General features: G+C 57.5%; 3 protein-coding genes and 1 long non-coding RNA gene across 9 annotated transcripts in view; 3 read left to right on the plus strand and 1 right to left on the minus strand.

Annotated features, from left to right (window-relative positions):
- Positions 1 to 6,639, plus strand: part of NAGLU (N-acetyl-alpha-glucosaminidase) — a 6,913-nt gene extending 274 nt beyond the window's left edge. The window contains 6 exon segments of the mRNA XM_029928535.1: positions 1 to 202; positions 1,751 to 1,898; positions 2,762 to 2,908; positions 3,095 to 3,180; positions 4,145 to 4,401; positions 5,188 to 6,639. The exon segment at positions 1 to 202 is cut by the window's left edge and continues 100 nt beyond it. Of these exon segments, the coding sequence (XP_029784395.1) occupies positions 1 to 202; positions 1,751 to 1,898; positions 2,762 to 2,908; positions 3,095 to 3,180; positions 4,145 to 4,401; positions 5,188 to 6,398 (2,051 nt within the window). The 3' untranslated portion in view covers positions 6,399 to 6,639.
- Positions 4,732 to 8,871, minus strand: LOC115282474. Of its 3 annotated transcripts, none has more exons than XR_003904643.1 (5): positions 8,666 to 8,871; positions 8,127 to 8,244; positions 6,944 to 7,267; positions 5,916 to 6,107; positions 4,732 to 5,071 (listed from the first exon to the last, which is right to left on the minus strand). It is a non-coding gene; the product is annotated as an uncharacterized LOC115282474 (long non-coding RNA). The 3 variants fall into 3 exon arrangements; XR_003904641.1 differs by having other exon boundaries at positions 4,732 to 5,115; XR_003904640.1 differs by having other exon boundaries at positions 4,732 to 5,052; positions 8,666 to 8,869.
- HSD17B1 (hydroxysteroid 17-beta dehydrogenase 1) lies at positions 6,750 to 13,795 on the plus strand. 3 transcript variants are annotated; one of them, XM_029928544.1, is made up of 6 exons: positions 6,750 to 7,255; positions 7,361 to 7,528; positions 7,667 to 7,846; positions 7,970 to 8,063; positions 8,523 to 8,700; positions 13,682 to 13,795. In XM_029928544.1, exons 1-6 carry the CDS (start codon positions 7,159 to 7,161, stop codon positions 13,769 to 13,771), a joined length of 807 nt encoding a protein of 268 aa, XP_029784404.1. In that variant the 5' UTR covers positions 6,750 to 7,158; the 3' UTR covers positions 13,772 to 13,795. The 3 variants fall into 3 exon arrangements, with proteins under 3 accessions (XP_029784404.1, XP_029784403.1, XP_029784401.1); XM_029928543.1 differs by lacking the exon at positions 13,682 to 13,795 and adding an exon at positions 8,792 to 9,368; XM_029928541.1 differs by lacking the exon at positions 13,682 to 13,795 and having other exon boundaries at positions 8,523 to 9,368.
- A 59-nt stretch (positions 13,796 to 13,854) lies between these two features.
- COASY (Coenzyme A synthase) lies at positions 13,855 to 17,967 on the plus strand. 2 transcript variants are annotated; one of them, XM_029928536.1, is made up of 10 exons: positions 13,855 to 13,942; positions 14,343 to 15,053; positions 15,680 to 15,894; positions 16,165 to 16,296; positions 16,421 to 16,610; positions 16,695 to 16,759; positions 16,892 to 16,976; positions 17,147 to 17,244; positions 17,333 to 17,479; positions 17,577 to 17,967. In XM_029928536.1, the coding sequence occupies exons 2-10, from the start codon at positions 14,354 to 14,356 to the stop codon at positions 17,625 to 17,627; spliced, it is 1,683 nt and encodes a 560-aa protein (XP_029784396.1). In that variant the 5' UTR covers positions 13,855 to 13,942; positions 14,343 to 14,353; the 3' UTR covers positions 17,628 to 17,967. The 2 variants fall into 2 exon arrangements, with proteins under 2 accessions (XP_029784396.1, XP_029784397.1); XM_029928537.1 differs by lacking the exon at positions 13,855 to 13,942 and adding an exon at positions 13,970 to 13,987.
- The last annotated feature ends 40 nt before the right edge of the window (positions 17,968 to 18,007 follow it).

Raw genomic sequence — 18,007 nt, forward strand, 5'->3', positions numbered from 1 at the left:
TGGACACGTACCGCCTAAGCGGCGGCGGCGCCGGGGCGCGCGTGCGGGTGGTCGGCTCCACCGGCGTGGCCGCCGCCGCAGGGCTGCACCGCTACCTGCGCGACTTCTGCGGCTGCCACGTGGCCTGGTCGGGCTCTCAGCTGCGTCTGCCCGAGCCGCTGCCCGTCGTGCACGAGGAGCTGACCGAGGCCACGCCCAACAGGTACGGGGCCCGCCGGTCCGCGGGCTCCACGCCCCCCTCGCTGCAGGCACCTGCCTGTCGCCCCTCGATGAGTCCCCGCCCCACCCCGCGCTCTCCTGGTGGCTACCGCAGCGACTGAGACTGACTGTAGCGCTGTCCTTAGGGTCGCACAACTCTGGCTTCAGATCCCAGAGGCTCTGCCTCTAAAAGCCGTGTGTCCTGAGCAAGTCACTTAACCCCTCAGAACCTCGACTGGCTCATCTGAAAAATGGAAATAATGACATCTACCGCTCATTGTTGGTTGTGAGGATTTGAAGAGTGACGGGCGTAGAATTTGTGGTCCATAATTAGTGACCAAAAAACGCTATTCACTTCCCTCCCCACCTTCTCTTGGCAGATGCACCACAGAGGAATGGCACCCACCCCCTAACAGCTTCCGTTCTGGTGCTTGCCCCACGGCAGGAGGTGGTGTGTGTGTTCACTCATTTGTCTCCCCATTAGACTGTGGAAAGAGGGACCCCCCATTCCAGGAGAGGGGCGAATGTTGCCATAGACACTTAAACACCGTGCTGAAGGGGGCTCTAGAAGAGTCCAATGTGCTCTCCCAGATACCTGACTGGCTACAGGTGGGCACGTAGGAAGCTCTGGTATTGATGCCCGACCGTCCGAGGCCCCAAATGGAAGTGTCTCAGGACCCTCGCCAAGAAAGTTCTTGGCTTTTGGGGAGGAAGATTCAAGAGCAAGCTGTTTAGAGAAAGGGACAAAGACTTATTAAGCCTAGAAGTAAGTAAGGTGCTACTTCACAAAGTAGGGATCTCTCCTCCCAGATGAGGAAGAGGACGCACACCCCTTTGCTTCTAACAAAGAGTTTTAGAAGTTTTCTAAATTCGCTGGCTGTCAGTACAGGGAGAGGCTTACTCTTTAACTGAGGATTTAACCTTTACATCGGGTGGTTAGCTTTTCCATCGTTTTAGGGTTGTGATTGAGTTGTGGAGTTTTTGTTTGTTTGTTTGTTTGTTTTATTTCTGAGAGAGAGACAGCGTGAGCAGGGGAGGGTCAGAGAAAGAGGGAGACACAGATTTCGAAGACAGGCTCCAGGCTCTGAGCTAGCTGTCAGCACAGAACCTGATGCGGGGTTCGAACCCACGAACCGAGTGCGAGATCATGACCTGAGCCGAAGCCCGACGCTTAACCGACTGAGTCACCCAGGCGCCTGAAGGGAGCAGTTTTAAGAATGTCCGACCTTTGTGGCTTTTATTGCCAAAGGGAGTGAGGTCTTGTGGTTTTCCATGAGTGGGGTCTTGTGACTCTTTTTAATGACCTGTTGACTTTTAGGTTAAGGGTCAGCCTAAAACCAAAATGGCTTTACTTCGTCACCTTGTTGCCCGAGGCTCCCTTCCCTCCTGCCTCAGTACTGAGTCTCAACTCTACCTGGGGTGGGTCCTGGAGTGAAGCAGTGGAGGGGCTACATTTGGGTCCCCTCCCCTCTGGGCTAGATCTGGGGTAGGGAGTGGGGGACACCCCCTCCGCCCCCAGGGACACGCCGCAGCTCATGCCCCCTGCCCACAGGTACCGCTATTACCAGAATGTGTGCACGCACAGCTACTCCTTCGTGTGGTGGGACTGGGCCCGCTGGGAGAAGGAGCTGGACTGGATGGCACTGAATGGCATCAACCTGGCACTGGCCTGGAGCGGCCAGGAGGCCATCTGGCAGCGGGTGCGTGCCCACCACATCCTCCTTCCCCCTGTGTCCCTGCCTCCCCCACAGCCCAGCGTCCGGTACACAGACTAAAGACTTCAGAAGTGTTTGTGGTGTGCACGATGGCCCCAGCCGTCTGGAAACAGGCTTCTGTTGCTGAGCCAAACACGAGTGCCTGTGGAGGGCTGGGCCCCAGCATCCCACTAGAAACGCTTAAAGAAGCCGGGCTCCCCTCTCTCCCCACCCCCACAGCCGGTCAGGCTGCCCCTTCCCTGCATTCTATCTCATCAGCAGCTCTTGATCTGCCTCATCTTCTTTATCTTTATTCATGGCCCCCCTTCAGGCTCTTGCCCCTCTCCTGGGATGACCCCCCTCCCCACAAGAGCTTCTGAACAGGACTTCTGGCTCCTAAGTTCCAACCGTGTCCTTTCTGAGGTGCACATCTGGTGGAGACCTGCTGCTGTCTCCACCGGAAGGAGCTCCTGTCACCTTCAGGCTCTCCTCAGCCTGGGGGCTTCTGTGCCTGGTTCCTGAGGGCTCCGGCTGCCTTGGGGCCCTTTAGGCTCCCTGGGGAGCTGGCCTCACCCATCATTCTAGCCAGCCTTGTTCCATGAAGCCTTCTAAGGCCCCGTCCCCCATTTTGAGGAGAGCCCCTTTGTGCCTCACCTCGCCCTGCGACAAGGGTGACAGATTAGTAAATTCACCTGTTCACAGGTCTGTTTCTCTTGGACTCCGGGCTCCTGCCAAGGGTCACAGTTTGTCTTAGTAACTCTAGGGCTCAGCACAGAGAAGAGATGAATAAGTGTTTGTTGAATGAATGAATCAATGAATGGAGATGAATGTATTTACATGTACTTGTGTGTGGGCATCGCCCTCCTCAGGTGTACCTGACCTTGGGCCTGACCCAGTCGGAGATCGATGAGTACTTCACTGGCCCTGCCTTCCTGGCCTGGGGGCGCATGGGCAACCTGCACACCTGGGGTGGTCCCCTGCCCCGCTCCTGGCACCTCAAACAGCTTTACCTCCAGGTAAAAGGATGGGGAAGGAATGGGGGCAGAATTGGAAAGTGCTAGAGAGTCATGAGCCAAAGAGGGTGGTATTTGGCTGGCCTCAGGGCTCTTAACTGGGCCTTGAGGGGAACTCTGTGTGCCCTGGGGTGATGAGGACCTCCCGCCTCAGGGCCATGCCCACCAGCTGTCCCGTCGTCCCCCCAGCATCGGATCCTGGACCGGATGCGCTCCTTCGGCATGACCCCAGTGTTGCCTGCATTCGCAGGGCATGTCCCCAAGGCTATCACCAGGTAAGGTTCCCCCGCCCCCCACGTGGCTCAGAGAGGAAATCCCTTTTTCCCTGCAAGATGTAATTTAAAGAGACACTGAAGCTCTGGATGTAGGCCCAGGCTTGATTCCTGGCTCTGCTAGACTAGCAACATGAACTTGGACTCATTCTCCATGACTGCTCTGTGCCTCCGTTTCTTTACTTGTAAAGTATATGAGTCTTTCCAAACGGCACCTCTTATTTAGTGACACTTGGGGTGCAGCGGTCTTCTCTGTCCTTTCTGCTCCTCTGCGCTACCACCTCTTCCTCTGCTGTGACTGGAAAATTCTTTAAGGTCCAGCTGAGACCCCCCCATCCTTCAGGTAGCCTTGCTGGGGCCCCAAGCATTGGTTACCACTGCCTCCATGCCCATGACAACCTGGTTCCCGCACAGGGCTTAGTGCACATTGTTGGCCTTACTGGCCACCCCTTCACCTCCCGGCTGGATGGCAAGGGCCTTGTTCATACAGTCAGCACACATTCGTCAGACAAGGCTCTGTGCTGGGCCCTGGGGAGGCAGCGACAAAGGTGCACTGCGTTCTGCCCCTTCTGGGGACAAGTTGGCAGGGGGAGACAGTGCAGGGATAAGGACAGGAACATACATGGGCCCGCTTTTCTGTCGAGGCCGCTTCCGCCTGGGGAAGTGGGGCAGCCAGGGAGCAGTGCAGAGCCAGCACTGGGCCAGATCTTGAAAACTGAATGTTGCTTGTTTTGGCCTGTGGGAGGGGGAGAGACAACAGATTTCCAGATGAGGTGTTGAAGAGTAACCCAGCTAGCTGAGCAGGGAGGGAGAAGGAAAGGACTCCGGCCACAGGGCACAGCATGTGCAAAGGCACAGAGGCAGGAGAGACCGGGATGGGTTCCAGGAACGGCAGGTAGGCTAGTGAGGCTGGCGATGGATACCACCTCAGCCTCCAGTAAGTGTTTGGATTGCTCCCTGCGACTAGGGTGTTCCCTCAGGCCAATGTCACCCAGCTGGGCACTTGGGGACACTTCAACTGCTCCTACTCCTGCTCCTTCCTCCTGGCTCCGGAAGACCCTCTATTCCCTGTCATTGGGAGCCTCTTCCTGCGGGAAGTGACCAAAGAGTTTGGCACGGATCACATCTATGGGGCTGACACTTTCAACGAGATGCAGCCCCCCTCCTCGGAACCCTCCTACCTTGCGTCAGCCACAGCCTCTGTCTACCAGGCCATGGTCACAGGTTCGTGCCAGGGGGAGGTGGGAAGGGGTGTTCCCCCCTGCCCTTCGCCTTCAGGGAGGTGTGGCATAGGTCATTGGGTAGGAGAAGGCACTGGGAATAACACCGCCGCTGACTCACATCACCTGCACACATATCATCTCATTTAGTCACACCGTGATGGAGAGGTGAGCTCCGGAGCTGGACAGCCCGCTCCAGCCCTGGCGCCGCCACACCCTGCCAGTGTGACCTGTAACAAGTTACCTCCCTCCCAGTGCCTCCGTTTTCTTGTCTGTAAAATGAGGCTACCTCATCAGTCGAATGAAACCTGGCCCAGAACAAAGTGTCACTAAGTGCTGGCTATCGGAAGTATTTTATTTGCTCTCTGCCTCCGAGCTGAGGCAGGTAACGCGGGCCAGAGCTCAGGGGATGTGTTCAAAGCCGGTAGGTGTTCTTCCTTGTGCGCAGATGTAAAGTCAGCACAACTTCCTGCCACTTACAGGGGTGGGGCAGAGAGGGGCCAGGTCAGGAATGGCCGGGTGGGGAGGTCTCTGTGTCAGCCAGGAAGGGGACCCATTGGCCCTGGCTTCCCTGAGAGGGAGCACCTGCTCGAAGTGTGATCCAGGACTGGCGGCATCGGCTTCACCACACACCCTGTCGGGTCTGCAGATTCTCCTGAATCGGAATGAGTGTCCTGCGATTGAGTCATTTAACCTCTCTGGACCTCTGTCTTCTTATCTGTAGAATGGGGTGAATGTTCCCCTGCCCCCTCTCCTCTCATCAGCCCTCTTCTCTGTCTCCCCACCACAGTGGACCCTGATGCCGTGTGGCTGCTCCAAGGCTGGCTTTTCCAGCACCAGCCCCAGTTCTGGGGGCCTGCCCAGGTGAGCGCCGTGCTGGGGGCAGTGCCCCGTGGCCGCCTCTTGATTCTGGACCTGTTTGCTGAGAGTCAGCCCGTGTACCTCCGAACAGCCTCCTTCCAGGGCCAGCCCTTTATCTGGTGCATGCTGCATAACTTTGGGGGCAACCACGGTCTGTTCGGGGCCCTGGAGGCCGTGAACCGAGGTCCTGCCGCTGCCCGCCTCTTCCCTAACTCCACCATGGTAGGCACAGGCATGGCCCCAGAGGGCATCGGCCAGAACGAAGTGGTCTATGCCCTCATGGCCGAGCTGGGCTGGCGGAAGGACCCAGTGGCAGATCTGGAGGCCTGGGTGACGGGCTTTGCAGCCCGTCGGTATGGGGCCTCCCACGGAAACACAGGAGCCGCCTGGAAGCTGCTTCTCAGGAGCGTCTACAACTGCTCTGGCGAGGCCTGCAGCGGGCACAATCGCAGCCCACTGGTCAGGAGGCCATCCCTGCAGATGCTCACCACCGTCTGGTACAACCGATCGGATGTGTTCGAGGCCTGGCGGCTGCTGCTGGCAACCACTCCCGCCCTGGCCACCAGCCCCACCTTCCGCTACGACCTGCTGGACGTCACCCGCCAGGCGGCCCAGGAGCTGGTCAGCTTGTACTATGAGGAGGCGAGGGCCGCCTACCTGAACAAGGAGCTGGCTCCCCTGCTGAGGGCGGCAGGCATCCTGGTCTACGAGCTTCTGCCCTCGCTGGACGAAGTGCTGGCCAGTGATGGCCGCTTCCTGCTGGGCAGCTGGCTGGAGCAGGCCCGGGCGGCGGCCGTCAGTGAGGCCGAGGCCCGCTTCTATGAGCAGAACAGCCGCTACCAGCTGACCCTGTGGGGGCCCGAGGGCAACATCCTGGACTACGCCAACAAGCAGCTGGCCGGGCTGGTGGCTGACTACTATACCCCGCGCTGGCGGCTCTTCATGGAGATGCTGGTCGAGAGCCTGGTCCGAGGCATTCCCTTCCAACAGCACCAGTTTGAAAAGAATGCCTTCCAGCTGGAGCAGACCTTTGTCCTGAGCGCACAGAGGTATCCTAGCCAGCCCCACGGAGACACTGTGGACCTGGCCAAGAAGCTCTTCCTCAGATACTACCCCCGGTTGGTGACTGGCTCCTTGTGACAGAGTAACCCCCTCCCCCTCCCCAGGAGGTGTTCTTCCCCAAATCCAGGCCTGGGCAGGTTCCCAGGGCCTGGAACTAGACAGGCATCACAGGAGGGCCCCAGGCCTGGGCAGAGGAACTCCAGACCTGGTGGGGGATCAAGCACGGGAACTGTGGAGGGGGTGAGCTGTTCTCCTCCACCACCCCAAATTTGGGATCAAAGTACTGTTTTAATACAACTTAATAAACTGGTGACTCACCTGGGCCTGTCTGTCCAAATGTCACGACCGAGATGCCTGGGAGGACTCAGGGCTACAGCCTGGACACTGGTGTGACGCCATTTCCCCCTGCCCCCCTGCCCCCCTGCCTCAGCCTCCCTGTACGTAATACCAACACCTGACCTTGGAACTGATAAGGCCCTTCCCAAAACATTTACTTTCACACCCTCAGCAGCCAACTTTGGAACCTATCATTGCCCCTATGGGGCAGAGGCACACACAGGGGAAGATGTGCCCAGGGCACTGGCTGCCCACATGAGAGTCCACATCTGCTTGCAAAAGCTTACCCTCCCTCTGGCCAGGGGTACTCTGAGCAGTGGCCTCATCTCTGCTTTGACGGAGGTGAGGAGGCTCCAGACTGGCGGGAAGGCTCAGCCTTGAGATTGTGCTAGAGACACAACAAGGGGTGGGCACCCCAAAGGCGGGGCAAAGCAGGGGCTCTTGAGCTCAGAGCCCCTAGCCTTGCATTCCCCGTGCCCCCTCCACCCGCACAAGTCTCCCCATGGACCGCACTGTGGTGCTCATCACCGGCTGCTCCTCCGGCATTGGCCTGCACCTGGCCCTGCGTCTGGCCTCCGACCCCTCCAGGAGCTTCAAAGGTATCTGAGGGGCTGGGATGGAGAGAAAGGAGCAGTCGCTGGTTCAAGGGGACCCAGGTAGGGGGAAGCATGAAATTCAGATCCTCCTTCTCCCCAAACCTCCAGTGTATGCCACACTGCGGGACCTGAGGGCGCAGGGCCCCCTGTGGGAGGCAGCCCAGTCCCGAGGGTGCCCTCCTGGCTCCCTGGAGACATTGCAGCTGGACGTGAGGGATGCAGATTCCGTGGCCGCTGCCCGGGCACGCGTGACCGAGGGCCGCGTGGACGTGCTGGGTGAGCCTCCCGAAACGTGTGTAGGAGCCTTCCCTACCCTGTGTCCAAATCAAAAAGTCCCGAAGCCCCGGGAACACAAGGGGACAGACTGGGTCGGAGGAAGGCGAGGCAGGTGGATTTCGGCCTCTCTCCTTGCAGTGTGTAATGCGGGCCAGGGCTTACTCGGGCCGCTGGAGGGGCATGAGGCTGGTGCCATTAGGTCTGTGCTGGACGTGAACGTGGCAGGGATGGTGCGGATGCTGCAGGCCTTCCTGCCGGACATGAAGCGCCGCCGCTCGGGACGCGTCTTGGTGACAGGGAGCTTGGGCGGCTTGATGGGTGCGTGGAATGGGGCAGGGCCAACGGGAGGGGTGGGGCCTGGTGACAGTGACACGCGCTACGGTGGGCTCGGGGTGGATGCCCTCCCAGATGCGCCTCCAAAAGCCTCATCTCTCTTGGAAGGGCTGCCATTCAACGCCGTTTACTGCGCCAGCAAGTTCGCGATCGAAGGTCTGTGCGAGAGTTTGGCAGTTCTGCTGCCGCCCTTCGGGGTCCAGTGAGTCACCGTCCCGCCCCAGCACCCTCTGAACCCCGACTTAGAGAATCCCGGAACCCTGACCTGTTTTGAGCCACTCTCAGGCGTCCTTCCTGGCCCCTCTCCACTGCGGCTCACACTCCTTGTACACCAGATGCAGTACTGGGCACTTAGCGTTCATTATCTCACTTCTGCCATCCAGCTGGGAAACGGAGGCCCAAAGAGATTACGTGACTTGCCTAAGGACACACAGCTGAGGGGAGCCTGCCAGGTTGGGATTCTGACGCACGTCTCCCTCGCACCCCTCCCCAAATGGCTGTGTGTGTGGCAGGGAAGGGGGGCATTTCCGGCAGTGAGCTGCTTTTCAAACGCTCTGGTTTCCCCGGGCCGAGGCCAAAGCGCAGACCCCTGCCCGCCCCCTGCCCGCCTTGCCCATCCCGCTTGCAGCGCCCCCGCCCACCCGCCGCTCTGTGCCCGCAGCGTGAGCCTCATCGAGTGCGGCCCGGTGCGCACCGCCTTCCAGGAGAAGCTGGAGGGCGGCCTGGGGGAAGCGCTGAACGGCGCGGACGCCGAGACCCGCGACCTCTTCTCCCGCTACCAGCGCCATTTGGAGCGGATCTTACGCGAGGCGGCGCAGGACCCAGAGGAGGTGACCGAGGTAGACACTGGGCGCGCCCCCGGGAACAGAGACGACGCGTCGGTGGGGGGGGGGGGCAGCCCCGGCCACGCGCCTCCTCCCGCCGCCGCAGGTCTTCCTCGCCGCGCTGCGCGACCCCCGCCCAGCGCTGCGCTACTTCAGCACGGAGCGCTTCCTGCCTCTGGTGCGCACGCGCCTGGCCGACCCCAGCGGCCGCAGCTACGTCGCCGCCATGCACCGCGTCGTGTTCTCTGACGAGCAGGCCGAGGAGTCCGCCGCGGACCTGGGCGGCCCCGCGCTCGGCACGCGTCCCGCCGCCCCGCAATAAAGGCTTGGGCCGCCGCTGTCTGCCGCGCTCTCCTTTGCGACCCCAAGGGCGTGTGTGCGACAGGCGGCGCTTACAGCGCGGGGGGGGCGATCTGGAAAGACCGTGGCTAGCCGGGGTAACACCAACGCGGAGGCCGAGGCCCAGAAAGAGGAAGGAACTAGCCCACCGAAGGGCAGGGCCGACAGTGGTCCCTGGATTCCCGCGGGGTGTCTGCAGCAGGGGTGAGGCGGACCTGGATAGGGGGAGAAATGGTTTGTGATTTGGGCCGCACTAGTCATGAGACTTAAGGCAAGGGCCTTATCCTTTCTTAGTCTGTCCTCTTACCTGTAAAATGGGTATAAAACCTATGTCATGGATTGTATGAAGGCTTGAGCTAATTCCTGAAAGTGCTGGGAAGGAGGTCTTAACAAACAGGCACTGCTATTATTGCTACTGGTAGTGGTGTTACTACTGTGTGTACCTATGCGGAAGCCCGACGTGTAAAGAAGAAACAAGGCTAAGTGAGTTATAGGATACAGCTGCACTCGTCCTCCGCGTCCCCTGCCCTTGACAGAACTCAGCTGGAGGGATCCCCACCAGCCCAGAAGCTGCCACTTACCAGGAGGTTCAGCTAAGGCTCCAGGTCAGGCTGGCCTCCTCAAGGGGCTGTCCCTCCTGCAGCCAGGAGCAGAAGCCAGAGGAAGGGCTTGCAGGGTTGTGGGGTCAATTTCCCGCTATCTTCCTGAGAAGTAGGGTGCTGGAGAAGGAGTGAACAGGGAGAGTAATAGATGAGGGGGTTGTGGGGAGAGGACAGGGGCAGGGGTGCCTAAGAGATGGGAGAGAGGGAGGGAGAGTACTTTCTGGAATGGCAGGGGGATGGCTGCGGGGAGCTTGGGAAGCCAGATTAGAGGGGAAATTGCTGGGGTTTTTTGGAACCTGGGGGGAGAGGGAGGAAGGACAGCATCTGGACCCGCCACCACCTCCAGGTAGCCATCCACTCTGGGCGCTGGGCTGCTGGCTGCTCCTGGCACAGGGGGCCTCAGCCGGCTCATCCCTGCCTGTCTCCCTGCTGGCCCACATGCTTCTGCTGTCTCTTCCGGATCCAGAAAGGCCACAGGAAGGGGAGAGGGCCAAGATGGCATGAATCTCAGAGTCCAGCTCCTGTCCCGCAGTCTGTTCCTTTGCACCCCAGTGTGAGTGTGTATGCATACGCTCACAAGGTCACACCCCTGGACTGGGGATGCAATGATGAGAAAGACAAAGTGTGACCCCTCCATGAATTTACATCATAATCTCTTTTTTTTTAAGATTTTATTTTTTAAATTAAGTTTTTAAATGTTTATTTTGAGAGAGAGAGAGAGAGCGAGCCGCCATGTGAGCAAGGGAGGGGCAGAGAGAGAGAGGGGGATAGAGAGAATGTCAAGCAGGCCTCTTGCTGGCAGCACAGAGCCCAACTTGATGATTGGAGCTTGAGCTCAGGAACTGTGGGATCACGACCTGAGCCGAAATCAAGAGTCAGACACTTAACCAACTGAGCCACCCAGATGTCCCTAAGATTTTATTTTTAAGTAATCTCTACCCAACATGGGGCTTAAACCCTCAACCTCGAGATCAAGAATCACACACTCCACCAACTGAACTAGCCACGTGTCTCAATTATATTTATACTCTTCTTTTAATGTTTATTTACTTTTGAGAGAAAGAGCATAAGCAGGGGAGGGGCAGAGAGAGAGAGAGGGAGGCCAGAATCTGAACCAGGCTCCAGGTTCCAAGCTGTCAGCACAGAGCCCGGTGTGGGGCTTGATCTCACTGACCACGAGATCATGACCTGAGCCAAAGTCAGACACCTAACCGACGGAGCCACCCAGGTGCTCCACGTCCATTCTCTTAATGGTCTCCGGCAGTCCTGTGACTTCAAGGACCGTTTATGCGCCCATGAACCTCCCCAAGGTCTCCAATGTCTCTAACTGCATTGGTTCCCAAAACTCCAGACATACATCTCCAACTTCTTACTTAACAGCTCTGCTTGATGCCTAATAAACTGAATGCGTCCAAACCCAAGTTCTGATTTCCAGACCTCCCCCTGCTCCTGCCCCGGTCTTCCCCACTTCAGTTCCCGACAACCCCATTCTTCCTCCTTGCTCATCCCTCAACCAACGCATCAGCAAATACCTTCAGTCTTCAAAGCATATTTGGAAATCACTCTGGTCTACCATCACCACAGCTGGATTACTGCAGTGGTTTCCTAACCGGTTGCTTTGATGCCACCCATGCCCACCAAGTAAAATTTTCACAGAGCAGCCAGAATGATCTTTTACAAGTGGAAGTTATTTCATGTCTGTGCTTAAAAAGCCGCCTTTGGCTAAGTAAAATCAAAGCCTATTCTCCAAGACCTCCGACACATTCTTTGATCTGGCTCCACCTCCTTTCTGACCTTATCTTTCATCACTTAGAATCATTGGATTCAGCCCTACTGGCTTTCTGCCCCAGGGCCTTTGAACTTTTGTCTGGTACAGTTTCCCTAATCTCTGATTTTTCTCTTCCTTCGGGTCTTTCCCTGCACGACCTTATCTAAAATAGCATTCCCTTCCCCCCAATTATAGTTCCCTCACCCTGTTTTATTTTTCTTCATAGCACTTTTCAGCCCTAGATGTATCATAGATTTATTTATTGATTTTCTGACTTTATCGTTAAACATTTCTCTATAACTTTCACCATGCTATCCCAAGACCCAGAGGAATCTAAGCTCCAGGGCAGCTCCTTGGTTTGTTTTTGTTTACTGGTTGATCCCTTATACCTAGAACCATTCCTGATTATGGGAGGCACTGAATCCACATTTACGAATAAAAATGACTGTTGACTCACAACCTAGAAGTTCCCTCAGTGAAATATGAAACTGGCTCCTGTACCCAGAGGCCAAGGAGAGACCAAAGAAAGAAGCAGACCACTCCAGATTGGGAGGTTGCGGGGGGAGTTAATTAGCAAGAGAACTGACTTAGGAGACTCGTCCTGGGGCGGCTCCAAGTAGATGTCTGCGCTTGCCCCCAGAATCTCAGTAGTGTATACAGAGGCCTTAAATAGGTTCCGTCACATATACCGTCCAGATGGTCTCAACACATTGCTCCCTCAAGGCCACCACTGGAGGAGCAGTGTATCTAAGGACAGGAGTGGGTGAGGAGCCTCCAGTTGCCCAGGGCCAGCTTGAGAGCCAACTAGCACTCCTCCAACAGTGACTCCGTGTGAGTCTGTGCCCAGATGTTTCAGGGCGTTTCCTGAGAGTCTGCAGTTAGCTGCTTCTTACGGGGGTCCTCTCTTTAAAATCCAACCCAAGATGTCTCCTGCCCGAAGCTGGCTTCATTGCCTTTGTGGCTCTGTAACTCTTCCAGTGCTTGACTCCAGGGGCACATCCAGGCTCTGTGGGGCTTACACACCTTTGAGTCATCTCTTCATTTATTTTATTTCTTTGTTTTTTAAGATTTTATTTTTAAGTAATCTCTACACCCAACGTGGGGCTCTTACAACCCTCAGATCAAGAGTCACATGCTCCACCAATTGAGCCAGCCAGTTGCCCCCTTGAGACATCGCCTTAAGAATACAAAAGAGGGCACCTGTGTGGCTCAGTCGGTTAACTGTCGGAATCTTGATTTTGGCTCAGGTCATGAGCCCAGGGTTGTGGGTTTGAGCCCACATGTGGGGCTTTGAGCTGACAGCTCGGAGTCTGCCTGGAATTACCTCTATCTCCCTCTCCCTCTCGTTGCCTCTTCCTCACAGGTGCTCTCTCTCTCTTTCAAAAATAAATAAACCTAACTGGAAAAACTCCGGGTAATTATGAAAATGAGCATTTGCTTAGTTTGGGAAAATAAGCCACAGCACAATATTGGAATCTTAGGGAATTGGTTTCCTTCCCTTCTGACTTCTCTGGGAAAGCTTTACTTGAAACATTTCCTGATGGCAACCTGGCTTCCTCTCCGCAGGGAGACTACCAACTGCAGCCTTTCCAGCCCCATTAGCTTCACAGTTAACCCTTGACACTAAGTCTCCCTCCTTCCTTCCCTTTTCTTCTGTCTGGAGTCCATCCTCTGGCAACTCGACTGAGCTGCCATGCAGAACTCTCCTCCCCCTCTCTCCTTCAAACTGGTTCCAACTGGTGTGGCGAGCCGTAAGACCAGGCCTCTGTCATTACTTTCTTACGTGTCCTTGGAACATAGAGGGCCTCAACTTCCCCAGCTGTGAAATGGGGCTTGGACAGAGTTGTCCTGTGACCTCCCACAAGAGGATCCTTGGAGTGGGAGGGCATCAGGAGAGCTCCAGGGACTCTGAGTCCTGATTTAAGTGCTATACTGTGCACGGCCCCCCTCCGTCCCTGTAATTTATTATTATTTTTTAAATGTTTATTTTGAGAGAGAGAGAGAGAGAGAGCGTGAGGGAGCAAATGAGAGTGGGGAAAGGACGGGGCGGGGAGTGGGGCTGGGGAGAAAATCCCAAGTGGGCTCCACAGTGTCAGTGCAGAGCCCGATGCCGTGCTTGAACTCACAAACCGTGACATCATGACCTGAGCCAAAATCAAGAGTCGCTCAACCGGCTGAGCCACCCAGGTGCTGTGTTTTGTAACCTATTAAGAGAAAAGTCAGGTGTGTGTACTGCCTCTGACGCTATCTCCTAGGTAACCCAGCTGAAGCCATTCTCTTCTGTCAGGGTCTAAAAGGCAATCGTGAAAGGAGGTTCCAGCTCCGCCTACCCCTCCGCCAACTGATCTGGGAGTGGCTGAGATCTGGAAATAAATAGTTTCACTCGCCTCCCCAGCTTCCGAGTTCGGCCCCACCTCCTCGGCCGGATCCGCCCTACTCCTTACAAAATCTCGCGAGAGCCGCCGAACCTAGTTAAGACTTTGGCCTCTCCGCCCATCCGTAGCTCGGAGTCGGAGTCGCTGCACTACTGTTTCCGGGTCGCAGTCAGGTAAGGCTCCGCCGCGGCCCTAGCGGAACCTAAGCCAAGAAGTCAGTAAGTAGAGGACCGCTCCAAGCCTGAGTGTTTCCCTCTACTATCCTCTTTGGATTCCCTTAAGACCCTCGTGCAGCCTGGCAGGAGGGCCCAGGATTTCTGGATCCCTGTGACTCAGGGGCTTTTGTCCAGCTTCCCTGCCCAGGATTTCGATCCCGTTCAGCAGCTTCACCGCTCCGAGAGATGTGAAACAGGGCTTAGCGCATAGCACCGAGGCCCCGTGCCTTCCCCCGGGTTCCTCTGGATCAGCACTGAGACCCCGTCCCTGCCCTTGGACCCAAGGCCCCGGACTGCCTTCAGCCTCGGCCACATAACCTTTCAGTCACCCACGCCTCGTCTCCCCGGCTGTCCGCAGGCCTGGGCAGCATGGCCGTGTTCCGGTCGGGCCTCCTGGTGCTGACGACGCCGCTCGCCTCTCTGGTCCCACGCCTGGCCCCCATCCTGACCTCGGCGGCCCGGCTGGTGAAACACACGCTCTATGTACACCTGCAGCCGGGCATGAGCCTGGGGGGCCCGGCCCAGCCCCAGTCCAGCCTCGTGCAGGCCACGTTTGAGGTCCTGGATTTCATCACGCACTTCTACGCCGGCGCTGACGTCCACAGGCACTTGGATGTCAGAGTCCTGCTGACCAATATAGGAGCCAAGAGCGCCTTTCTCCCTCCCCTGCCCAGCTCAGTCCAGAACCTGGCCCACCCACCGGAAGTGGTGCTGACTGACTTCCAAACCCTGGATGGGAGCCAGTACAACCCGGTCAAACAACAGCTAGAGCGCTATGCCACCAGCTGCTACAGTTGTTGTCCCCAGCTGGCCTCAGTGCTGCTATACCCCGATTATGGGACTGGAGAGCTCCCCGGGGAACCCCTGGATGCCCCCTTGCCCTCCACCATCAGGCCAGCGTCCCCCGTGGCCAGGTCTCCAAAGCAGCCAGTGCGCGGCTACCACCGTGGGGCTGTGGGTGGCACCTTTGACCGCCTGCACAATGCCCACAAGGTGTTGCTCAGTGTCGCGTGCATCCTGGCCCAGGAGCAGCTTGTGGTGGGAGTAGCAGACAAAGACCTGTTGAAGAGTGAGTGAGAGATACTCAGACTCTGGGATAGAGCAGGGGAGGACCCTCAAAACTCCTTAATCTTCCCTCAGTGCCAGGGAAGGGCGGGGGGGTACATCCTTTACTTCCCACCCTCCCGTATGTCACAGCGCCTGGCACCCGGTGGGTGTTAAGGAAATTATGTTAAATGAACCAGTGCAGCTTTCTCCATGTGTGATCTACTCACCACTCAAATCAGAATTCTCCCAAAAAACTAAGGAATCTGCCCTTTGGAGATATTTTCTGGCTCCTAAACCCTAAAGGTTGAGACTCTGGGAGTAAATGGGTGGGTGGGTTGTGGGTTGTAGGTAGTCGTGCCAGAGATCCAGCAAGAGGGGAACTCGTCGTTGGGGTGGTTCTTGGAATTCTCCATCTGATTCTGATGCTCCCTGGCACTGCTCATCCTCTGGACACGTGCCCGCCCCTGCCATGACCGTCGTGCTTGCGGGCTGCTCCCTCTTCATTGCTCCCCTGACAGAGCACTTCCCAGATGAGCCCTTTCTTCCCGACCCGGAGATTGGATGCTTGAGGATCGTCTTCCCCAAACTTGCCTATAGTTTTCCTCCCCAGTAAAAAGATCTCACTGTTCTTCTGGGCTCCTCCCCCAGGCAAGTTGCTCCCTGAGCTGCTCCAACCCTACGCAGAACGTGTGGAACATCTGAGTGAGTTCCTGGTGGACATCAAGCCCTCCTTGACTTTTGATATCATCCCCCTGCTGGACCCCTATGGGCCCGCTGGCTCTGACCCCTCCTTGGAGTTCCTGGTGGTCAGCGAGGAGACCTATCGTGGGGGGATGGCCGTCAACCGCTTCCGTCTTGAGAATGTAACCCCCGAGGGAGACTGGCAGAGGGAGTGGATGGGGACGGGGAAGGCCATGTGGGGGGCTTTTGGAAGTACTGTGACCCTAGAGGCGGGAAGAGAGGACTTGGAGTGGTGACGAAGAGGCAAGAAGGAACTGTTTCTCAGTTCCTTGGAGTCGGGCTCTACCCCTGGGGAGGATAAGGGGGCAGCTTGGATGTCCTCGTCATCCTGCCCCTCCTTCCCGTCTCCTCACCCCTCCCCCCCTCTCCTCATTCCTCCTCTTTAATCTCAGGATCTGGAGGAGCTTGCCTTGTACCAGATCCAGCTGCTGAAGGACCAAAACCATGCAGACAATGAAGAGGACAAAGTCAGTTCCTCCACCTCCCGCCAACGAATGCTGGGAAAGCTGCTTCGGCCTCCATACGTACGCCGGTCCCCTCTCTCCTCTGGGTGGGCTGGAAATGCTGGAGAGTAAGGACTGAGGAATGTAGTCTCAAGCAGAAGTCTGAAGACCCTAGTAACCGGGGTTCCCTCTCCTCTACCTCCAGAAGAGGCCCGAGCTCCCCACAGAGCTCTACGTGATTGGGCTGACGGGCATCAGTGGCTCTGGGAAGAGCTCAGTAGCTCAGCGGCTTAAGGGCCTGGGGGCGTTTGTCATCGACAGTGACCAACTGGGCCATCGGGCCTACGCCCCAGGGGGTCCTGCCTACCAGCCCATTGTGGAAGCCTTCGGAACAGGTAATGCCTGGGGAGGGCTGGAAGTGGCCCGAAGTGAGGGGATGGCCTGGCCTCCTTGCCTAGCCCTGTGTCTCTGTTGTCCAGATATCCTCCACAAAGATGGCACTATCAACAGGAAGGTTCTAGGCAGCCGGGTGTTTGGGAACAAGGTAAGCACACTTCTCTCCGAGGGCGCCTCAGCTGCTACTAGCCCCGGAGGCTGGGACCAAGCGGACGTCTCTGGGCTGGTTCAGAGGGCCGGTTTCCACTCATCTGTTTCCCGTCGCGGCCTCTGTCCTCAGGAGCAGCTGAAGATCCTCACAGACATTACATGGCCAATTATCGCAGAGCTAGCTCGAGAGGAGATGAATCGGGCTGTGGCTGAGGGTGCGTCTGAGGGATGAGGGGAGCAGCCGAGGAGGGCAGTAAGCAGATTGTCCCCCTGGGAGCTTCCTCACCCCAAGCCAGGCCCTCCACTTTCCTTGGGACTAGGCCTCACCGGCTCTCTGGTAGCAAGTGGCAGTGTGCTGCTAGCAGTGACTGGGGTCTCCCCACAGGAAAGCATGTGTGCGTGATCGATGCTGCCATGCTGCTTGAAGCCGGCTGGCAGAACACGGTGCATGAGGTGTGGACCGTCGTCATCCCAGAGACTGAGGTACTGGACCCCATCCCCCACCCCCTCCGCCTGCACATGGCAGCCCGATCGGAGAGTGCGGGCTGACAGATGCCTTCTCCGTGCCCAGGCTGTACGCCGAATTGTGGAGAGGGATGGGCTGAGTGAGGCTGCAGCTCAGAGTCGGCTGCAGAGCCAGATGAATGGGCAACAGCTTGTGGACCAGAGCCACGTGGTGCTGAGCACCTTATGGGAACCACAGGTCACCCAGCGCCAGGTTGGTGCCCAGGAAACGGCTGGGTCGTAGGAGAGGGTCTCCAGTGGGTGCCTGCCTGACTCTGTCTTCTCCTTCCGCCACTCCGGCCTGCCCAAAGGTGGAGAAAGCCTGGGCTCTCTTGCAGAAGCGCATCTCCCAGACGCCGTAAGGCCCATGGCTGACCATGAGTTCCCTGTGGGGCCAGAGAGGCCCCTGGAGCTGCCCAGAGATTCCGCGGTGAGGAGGAATGGGGGCCTCGGTGCGCACCTTCGCTTGGGCCTGGAGACCCTGAACCAGACGGGGGAGGGCAGGGCTGGGCCTGGTGGACACGTGAAGTCTACCCAGCTTGCTGGTGTTTGGCCGTCGCTGAGGATGTGCCTCAGAGGGGAGCAGGCCCCTCGGGCATTCTGTGCCCACTCTTTCCCACAGTGTCTGTGAAGCCCTTGGCCGACAGCGGCCAGGGCAAGCGCTGGAATTTGTAACAGAATTAAAGGTGAATGTTGCCAGGTGCTGCCTGTATGATGTCTGCGTCCTGCCCCAGTGCCTCTA

Source organism: Suricata suricatta, chromosome 17 (genome assembly GCF_006229205.1).
Source record: "Suricata suricatta isolate VVHF042 chromosome 17, meerkat_22Aug2017_6uvM2_HiC, whole genome shotgun sequence".
Classification (NCBI taxonomy): Eukaryota; Metazoa; Chordata; class Mammalia; order Carnivora; family Herpestidae; genus Suricata; species Suricata suricatta.

Coding starts and splice junctions, on each gene's coding strand:
- HSD17B1 (XM_029928541.1), top strand. CDS start 7,159: ATGGACCGCACTGTGGTGCTCATCACCGGCTGCTCCTCCGGCATTGGC. Junction 7,529..7,666: donor GGGCCGCGTGGACGTGCTGG/GTGAGCCTCCCG, acceptor CTCTCCTTGCAG/TGTGTAATGCGGGCCAGGGC. Junction 7,847..7,969: donor GAGCTTGGGCGGCTTGATGG/GTGCGTGGAATG, acceptor CTCTCTTGGAAG/GGCTGCCATTCAACGCCGTT.
- COASY (XM_029928536.1), top strand. CDS start 14,354: ATGGCCGTGTTCCGGTCGGGCCTCCTGGTGCTGACGACGCCGCTCGCC. Junction 16,297..16,420: donor AGCTGCTTCGGCCTCCATAC/GTACGCCGGTCC, acceptor CTCTACCTCCAG/AAGAGGCCCGAGCTCCCCAC. Junction 17,480..17,576: donor CACAGGTCACCCAGCGCCAG/GTTGGTGCCCAG, acceptor GCCTGCCCAAAG/GTGGAGAAAGCCTGGGCTCT.